A 9,404-nucleotide genomic window follows, 5' to 3' on the forward strand; every position below is an offset into this window, starting at 1 on the left:
TACTCGGTCCCGTTCAATACATACAAAATGCACTAGCACAAGAAGTTGGAACTATACCGTTCCCATAATCAAGATAAATTACCTATAATCTTGTGCTACAATCGTACCGATGGCATGTCCAATTTCCATCCTAGATTGTGAACAAAAAACTTTATACTTATAAGAACCGATGATTTAATCCTCTGTGTATAAGCTAAAACTCTACACACTAAATCATCTACTATATAAGTAAATAGACACCATAAACGAATATATGATCTATTAAAATTGAGCAAATATTTATTCTATAATAAATATTATTTCTTAACACATGGTTAATAGTATATATCCTAACAGCGGGGTCTGTCCCAACATCCATCTCAGTATTATAGAGGCTTTATAGACAGTCAGTCAGGTAGTTTTGAGTCTCTCATCTATGTATATATATAATATTCTATTTTGGGACTCAAGTTCCCTTTTTGGCCAGATTTTATCAGTTAAGTTGTTGTATGTCCTTGCATTGTATTGAGTTATGCTGTTGAGTTAAGTTTCCGCTGAGTTAAGAAAGTCAGGCCAAGGGTTCGCTTAGGGCCAGCAATGGTCTTCGAGTGTCGGCCACGTTCAGGGTGTAGGCTCGAGGTGTGACATGATTCAGTTGATTCTTCATATAAAAGGGCTGCACCAAATATAACCATTTCCCTGTGATTATTCAAACCAACAAACAATGCCAAAGGTCGATACTCTTTATTTGTTCTATATGTTGTATCAAAGGAAACAATATCTCCATAAATCTTATAATCTCTTATCATCTTTCTATCGGCCCAGAATACATTAGTTATCAGACCATCATCATCTAATTGTAAAGAATACCGAAAAGCAAGATCTTCAAGTATTCTTTTCTCAAAATAGTCTACCAAACTACGAACCACTCCATGTTTCAAGCTTTCTTTTCTTTTATCCCGAAGATAATTCTTTTGATCTCTCTTTGTGTAACCTAGAAAAGATTCTCCTCCAACTTGACGAGCAGCATAATCAAATGATGCTTTAGGACGTATTCCTGAATCATCTAATAAGTCAATTTCATATGGTTGAGCAACTTTTATCTTTCTTTGTGAGGGTAACAAATGAGCCAAAGAAGGAGAAACAAGAGGATGATTATGTTTCTCTTCAAATGAAGTGATGCGAAACGTTTCATTTGATTGACGATTAATAATAATATGAGCTAAGCACCCCGTTCTAGTTTCCTGCCTATGTTTTTGAACCACCATATCTCGTTTGATTTTGTTTCTATACCCTTCTTTATAACATGTAAACTTTCTTGAAGTCACATACCCTTGGGCTTTGTTTTTGTTAGCATATTCTTTCCTTATGCTAAAACCAATTGCACTAGCGTATTCATTATAGTAATCATATGCATGCTCATCCGAATCGAATTCCATTCCGAGTTTTATGGACAAATTACATTCACTTTGAGACTCACTAGATCCCATCTCCATAAATCTAAAATACAAAGAGTATATATCATCATATCATATATCATCATATATCATCATATATTATTATAAGTGGGAAGCTCCAAAGTGAAAAGTTGAATTACCATTTTACCCCTACACTAAATGAAAATGTTATAGAATATTTAATTNTGGGAAACACGCGCGTTGCGCGTGCACGAAAACTAGTAAGATAAATAATCGACAATCGTAAAGCTAAAGAGAAATGCAATCTTAAATTTAAGAAAATTGATTATAAAACCAATTTGAAGAATATATTGCATAACATATATGGAGGGAATAATACGTGAGATGAGACTATACATGATTCTAATTTCAAGGAATGAATAGAAAGAAAACTTAGGCATCATGTTTTGTATATACTTGGCGGGAATTATTTTGGCTAACAACTTAGAAAAATATGTAGAATAATATACAAAAACTCTTATTAGTTCACAACAACAAAAAATAGAGTAGAGTAAATAACTGAAATACATAGTAGCTAGGAACTCTAAAGTCACTTTCAAAACTAGGCTAATTTCAGAGGGCATATGATATTAGTGATTTTCGACAACTTCAATTCAATTGATTTTGCAAGTCTACATGGTTGAACACTTGAACTTCGCATACATAGCACAAACAAACATAATTCTAACAACATGTTATTCTTATTACTTACAGATCCCAACCTATCTAATAAATCTCAACTAGAATTTTTCTACCATCATATTTACCTTACCTTAACTAAACATTATAGCCATACAACTCCTCTCCATCCCATCAAAGACACAAAAATCAAAGGTTATAATTTCAATCCCACCAATTATCAAGCTTGTTATTGTTTCTTTTAAGAATGCTTTATCATGTTCTTTTAGTATTAACTATGGCTTCTTCAATTTTGGGAATAACCTCTCTACCTTTTTAGATAAGAGTAAGTTTTGCGTACACGCTATTCTTCACATACCCTACTTATGAGATTACACTAAATATGTTGTTGATTTCCGACAACTTCAAAGTGACATGCTACTTTGATATTCCAACAACTTCAAGTTGTAACTTCACAGGCACCATTGTTAGAAAATGTTTGTGAACTTTATTAAATTTATGTTGTGTGCTTTAATAATCACCTGGAGAATTTTAAAACTTCTCTCTTTTTTATCATTTTAAAAGTTTTGAAATCCTTTTTTATAATTTTGTTAGCTAAGTTGGAAAATAAGGGCAAATGTGTGCCCGTGTAATAACAGTGGGGGCACAATGGACCTAAGCTTTAACGGAGCACAAAATCAAACCTTTTCGCAAACCACAAGGGAAATTTTGGACCTTTCCTCCCCTTTCTAAGAGGAGTAGGATCTTAGATTCATATGTCACTCCCTCTCCTTTCGTTGTAGATTATTAGCCCGGGACACCTATACCAAAGACTTAGTGTGCAATTTGCATAAAATCTAGTTTTCAACTTTAAAGTAGTAAGTGTTGCAAGTGAACAAAGAAGCATTTATTGTAAAAAAAACAAAAAACCCTTGGATCAACAAAGGCTTTTTATGGACCACGCCACTAGATTGAGACTGTTATCTTCTTATCTGAGTAAGGAATGAATATCGAATCCTACTGATTTTCAACCAGCGATCGAGCCTAGTGGTGCTTGTGGCTTATCCTATTTCAACTTGGATTGAAAATACTGAACAAGAAAGGAAATGATTCATTACATTATAGTACATGTATATAAGTTTTTCAATTTTTACAAGTGATACTCAAGAATTGTGTCCTAGAGCTCGAACTTATATAGTTGGAACTCCAGGAAAGCATCTGAATCGACTAATAAAATGTATGTCCTTTCCAGGAAAACCATCACAACTTTATAGTACTTGATATGAGTCTGTATATTGTGTTAGTATTATTGTCGCTGACACTAAGGAAAACGATGATGATATACATCCAGTTGTCCTAAGGTGGTTGATTGAGAAGTTACAGCTGACTGGAACGGATGATCTCACAGAAGAATCATGTGCTTTTCATGAAATGGCCACTGCTATACTAATGAAGATCCAGAGGGGAGGATAGAGAAAACGTCAATGATACCAAGGAAAATTAAGGACTTAATGTTGTTTGAGAATCCGGAGATCAATTTTTCTTTGAAGAAGTCCTCGACTTGTAGGATAAGCATCTACAGAGGCAACGTCTCATAAGGCCCCGGTAATACCAGATGATTTTCACAGTTCTATATCCCTGGAATTGATGAAAGATCCTATCATTGTTTCATCTGGCCAGGTACCATTATTGGATCTTTATCATATTTTCTTGGTTAAAAATTGGTTTTGCATCATTGTTATTAGGCATTATCCATTTCTGTTGATCCCTCATGACAGCAAACTCATTTTATTTATTAGGAGTAAAGTATTATTCCAACGCTTTCATAAGACGTTGGTGCTCAGCTAGTGCGCTGCAAACAACTTTCAGAAATCACAAGAATCTTATTTTTAATGACATATAATATTGCCTAAGAGAATTTCCTTCGAAGTTCTGCAATTTGTGTCTTACTAAGTTGGAATCCTTGAGCAAGAACGTCGTCCATAATGGGTGGATTTGAAGCAAAGATTGAATTAGGAATAATGATAAGTTCAGGTTTTTGACTGTTGAAAGCAGCAAGATAAACAGCTTTTTTCTTTCCCACATTATACTGGAAGTGAATAAGACCTATTGGGTTCACAAACACATCACCAGGATACAAGATTTTGGAGATGAGACGACTCTTAAAGAAGTTTGCGGGATCAGGAAGAAGAAATCCTACATAAAAAATACCCTCCAGGACAGTTATCAGCTCAGTAGCTCGAGGGTGTATGTGAAATGGAACAATACGTTGAGGTTCCAAGTCAACACGGCCAGTAGAAATACCAAGAGTGTTAAGTCCAGGCATGTTGTCTACATCCACAAACTTTGCAGCACCACCAATCGCAGGCACCACAATGCCACTAACATTAAGACCTGAAGTAAAGAAATCATTTGCTGTTGCAAATTTTTCCATTCACGAAAACTGCGCAGGGGAAACAAAATAAAGTTAAGCATATTATTCAGATTATACAACATATATACAAAAACTATGCCTCATTCCGAAACAAATAAGTATTATTATAGAAGGACGATTAACCTGCAGCCTGAGAGTCGTTAACAGCAACACATATGTCCTGTAGAGGGTTGTTATCATAAGCATAAACAGGGGAACTAGAAAAGAAAGCAGTAATGGCTAAAGTTGTTATAAACCACCACATCCTCATTATTATAGTAAAGGTTTGTTTTTGTTGTATTTGTTATGATTTTTTCCAAACAACCCGAAAGGTGTGACTACTTATACAAAAAAACAAACAAACGTTATTGAAAATTCAGCATCGAGATTCATGTGTATTGGCCGGGCTAGAATAGAGTTCCACATGAACCAATTAATATATATTATTGAAACTATAGTTAGTCACATCTCCAAGTTAGTTATGAGTTAGTTATATATTTTATCGCATCGTTGCCAGCTGTATAACCGCAGTAGTCAGGTTAGTTAGCATACATAAATTTCTCTTCTCCTTGTATAAATAGATAGTCTGTATTCCTTTCTTAACCACTTTTTTTCCATTGCTAATGGTCCACACTCATAATGTAGATGGAGGAAAAATTTTGTTCAAAATTTCATAGTTTAGGGTATTTTAGGTCATTCCACATTAAATAATTTGAAATTACTTAACATATACTCATGTGATTGGCCTAAATTTGGGTTCTATAGTCAAATAAAAATAAAAGTTAGCCATATACTCTCTACCCTCACCTCCTCCTCCCCATTCACTTCCTCTCTTTTAATTATTTTTTTTCTTCTTTGATCTTGTCCAACATTTTAAATGTTAGTTTTTTTTTCAACTTATGACAAAACAAAGGATAAGAAAGGAGGAAAATAATGACGGCATTCATATAAAAATGGAATAAGGCATAAGTATCCCTCTAGATTACGACTGAAATTACAAAGACACATTTTTAACTAAACTAAGGTTCTATTATCCCAGACTTATTCTTTTTGTAATTGTTTACCCCTTTTGGCTTATGTGGCACACTCTGTGACTCTCACTTACTTGAACCGCGTGGGAGATATTTGGAGGCCACACAAGCCAAAAAGGTGTAAGAAATTATAAAAAGAAAATGGGTTTGAGGGGTAATAAGACCTTAACTCGGTCATAGTTTAGGAGGATATTTGTGTCTTATCCCTATAAAAACTATCAATTCAATAGAAAATGATTTAATTAAGCAATTGTGTACGTATGTTTATTTTTGTGTGTACCCAAAATTTAAAATAAAAGAATGAAAATAATCTTTTCTCCTATCCCACCATGATAATAATACAAATTAAAAGANTTCAAAACTTTAAAACTTATAACAAAACTACATAAGCTCAAAAACTAAAAAAAAAACTTTATTAAACTTAACTTACAAACTTATATACGTAAAAATTAAAAAAAAGTCTTTAAAATAAACTTAAGTAAAATTATTATAAATTTTAAAACTTAAATACTATAAACAAATATAACTTAGAAAAATTAAAAAAACATTCGTATTTTCGTAATTCAAAATAACTCAAAAAAAAAATTATTTTTTGAAATAGCTATATGTGCCGTCCCGTTTATCCCATCCCGTTCCGTTCCGGTCCGTCCCGATTCTATCCTGGTATATAGTGGGACGGGACGGAACTAAGCCTCCATCCCGGTAGTTCCGGTCCGGTTCATCCCGGTACCGGTCAACAACCCGGTCAAACCGTCCCGTTCCGGTCCGGTACCGGTTTGTTCCGGTCTGGTGGTCCCATTCCGGTCCGGTGCCCAGCCTTAATTCATATAAAAATGGAATAAGGCATAAGTACCCCTCTAGATTATGACCGAAATTACAAAGACACATTTTTAACTAAACTAAGGTTCTATTATCCCAGACTTATTCTTTTGTAATTGTTTACCCCTTTTGGCTTGTGTGGCACACTCTGTGACTCTCACTAACTTGAACCGCGTGGGAGATATTTGGAGGCCACGCAAGCCAAAAAGGTGTAAGAAATTACAAAAAGAAAATGGGTTTGAGGGGTAATAAGACCTTAACTCAGTCATAGTTTAGGGGGATATTTGTGTCTTATCCCTATAAAAAACTATTAATTCAATAGAAAATGATTTAATTAAGCAATTGTGTACGTATTTTTATTTTTGTGTGTACCCAAAATTTAAAATAAAAAAATGAAAATAATCTTTTCTCCTATCCCACCATGATAATAATACAAATTAAAAGAACAAGAACACATGCATAAGTTCATTTTAAGTATGAGTCACTGATATTTTGATTACAAATAAGAGATTTAAAAAAAAAAAAAGAGAATGAACAAGATAATTGGATAACTGATAGAAATTTTTATATTAATAACAAAATTAGATGAACAATCAGACGTGGCGAGTATGAATTTTAATCGGATTTCCAGTTATGAGTTTAGTTATAATAAATTGGGGGTTGATATAAAATAAGTCAATAGGAAGATAACATGAAATTAATAATCTTTTTAATACTATTTTTCAAGCATAATCAGGTCAAAGTATGAAGCATATGTGATTTTTATTATTTATTTGACAAGAGTTTAAATTTAGACCAATTAGATTAGGCAACATAATAAACAAATATTCAATTACTTTACTTTACTAGAACTATTAAAATTAAGGACAAATATGAGCCAAAAGATTAATATCGAGGCTATTTTTTAAACCAAAATGTTGACATCAGGAGTATTTGGGAGCCGAAAGGTGGATGAAATTTAAGGCCCTTCTTCATTTTTTTTTAATAATAATTTGTTGGTTAAGTTGAAAAATAAGGGCAAATATGTGCCCAGTGGGGGTGGGGGTGGGGGGCACAATTGACCTAAACTATAACAAATGGCAAAATCAAACCTTTTTGCAAACGACGAGGACAATTTTGGACCTTTTTCCTAATAGATATATAATGGGGCCTTAAAACAAAATAAAATCTAATTTTCAACTTCAAGTTAGTGTTGCGAGTGGACAAAGAAGCGATTCTTGTAATAAATAAAAACAAAAATTCCTTGAATCAATAAAGGCTTGTTCTGGACCATGCCACTAGCTAGATTGAGGCTGTCACCTTCCAATTTACGTATAGAATGATTATTAGCCCTACTAACGTTGATCGGTGATCAGTTTTAAAACTGTTTTTTCTATACTAATTGAATGGTGGTAGGGTGAATGAACCGATAAATGTTACTGGTTTCGGATGAATTGCTTATGAAACAAATGTCTTATATATTCTATAGATTAATACACATGCACATCGATCACTTTGATTAATCAAGTTGTTGATTTATTTCAGAAATTATATATCGCTATTAAGTATGTCAATTCCACTCTCATATTACACAAGGTGCTTATTCATTAGTATATATTGCAAAGAAACATTAATTATAGTTACATACATTGTCACTTTATTTTATTCGGACTAAAGTATTATTCCAACGCTTTCATAAGACGTTAGTGAGCACCTAACGGGCTGCAAACAACTTTCAGAATCACATTTTTAAAGACATATAATATTATAGCCTAAGAGAATTTCCTTCGAAGTTGTGCAATCTGTGTCGTACTAAGTTGGAAGCCTTGGGTAAGAACGTCATCCGGAATGGGTGGATTTGAACCAAAGATTGAATTAGGAATAAAGACAAATCCAGGATTTTGACTGTTGAAAGCAGCAAGATAAGTAGCTTTTTTGTGTCCGACATTATACTGGAAGTGAATAAGACCTATTGGGAACACAAACACGTCGCCAGGATACAAGATTTTGGAGAAGAGACGACTCTTAAAGAAGTTTGCACTATCCGGGACAAGAAATCCTACGTACAGAGTTCCCTTCAGGACAGTTATTAGCTCAGTAGCTCGAGGGTGCGTGTGAAGTGGTGCAAGACCTTGAGGTTCCAAGTCAATACGACCAATAGAAATACCAAGAGTGTTAAGTCCAGGAATTTTGTCGACAGTCAAAAACTTTGAAGCACCACCAGACCCGGGTGTGCCACTAACATTAAGACCTGAAGCAAAGAAATCATTTGCTGTTGCAAACTTTGGGTCTTTGCAAATCTTTCCATTCACGAAAACTGTACAGGTGAAATAAAATTAAGTTCAGCATATTATTCAGCTTATACAACACATATACAAAAACTATGCCTCATTCTGAAAAAAATAAGTATTATAGAAGGATGATTAATTACCTGCAGCCTGAGAGTCGTTAACAGCAACACATATGTCCTGTAGAGGGTTGTTATCATAAGCATAAGCAGGGGAATTACAAATGAAAGCAGTAATAGCTAATGTTGTTATGAACCACCACATGTTCATTGTTATAGTAAAGTTTTGTTATGATTTTTTTCCAAACAATCTGAAAGGTGTGACTACTTATACCAAGAAAAAAACTAAACGTATTGAAAATTCAGCATCAGTCTATTTGGTAGGGATGTGTAGAGTTCCAAATGAACCAATTATATATATGTTGTCACAAAACTATTTAGAGAGATTTTTCTGTTATGAAAAGGGGTAATTTTAGGCTAGAAAATAATAGGTTGGGTGTTGAGGGACGAATAGATAGAAGAAACTAGTTGGTTTGGCAAGAAGATAATGACATAAAAGAAGCATTTCACTTTTCGGAAAGGCATAATATAATGTATAAATGTGTGATTAACTTTGCTTCAACTGACATCTATGTTTTGCAATTTTACTTCTATAAATAAACGCTCAAACTTGTATAAAGTTGTACAAGCATCCTAATTGAAATAATACCAATCGGTTGATTCATGCATTTACTTGTTCTACTATATACAACTATACAAATTTAAGTGTCTATTGGTGCACACCCAAAGTCGAAAACCATATATAGTTATCCATTGAAGTC

General features: G+C 33.7%; 1 protein-coding gene and 1 pseudogene across 4 annotated transcripts in view; both read right to left on the minus strand.

Annotated features, from left to right (window-relative positions):
• LOC125861954 (germin-like protein subfamily 1 member 13) overlaps nt 1-8,887 on the minus strand; it is a 143,791-nt gene extending 134,904 nt beyond the window's left edge. The window contains exons 1-2 of one of the 4 annotated variants that reach the window (XM_049541931.1): nt 8,728-8,878; nt 8,266-8,613 (exon numbers count right to left, since the gene is read on the minus strand). In XM_049541931.1, the coding sequence (XP_049397888.1) occupies nt 8,266-8,613; nt 8,728-8,854 (475 nt within the window). In that variant the 5' untranslated portion in view covers nt 8,855-8,878. Of the gene's footprint in view, nt 1-7,881; nt 8,614-8,727 lie in introns of those variants that run through there. The other 3 variants (XM_049541885.1, XM_049541921.1, XM_049541895.1) reach the window with 3 other exon arrangements.
• On the minus strand, nt 3,919-4,745 carry LOC125862023 (germin-like protein subfamily 1 member 7; annotated as a pseudogene).
• Nucleotides 8,888-9,404: the final 517 nt, after the last annotated feature.

This window comes from Solanum stenotomum, chromosome 1 (genome assembly GCF_019186545.1).
Source record: "Solanum stenotomum isolate F172 chromosome 1, ASM1918654v1, whole genome shotgun sequence".
Taxonomy (NCBI): Eukaryota; Viridiplantae; Streptophyta; class Magnoliopsida; order Solanales; family Solanaceae; genus Solanum; species Solanum stenotomum.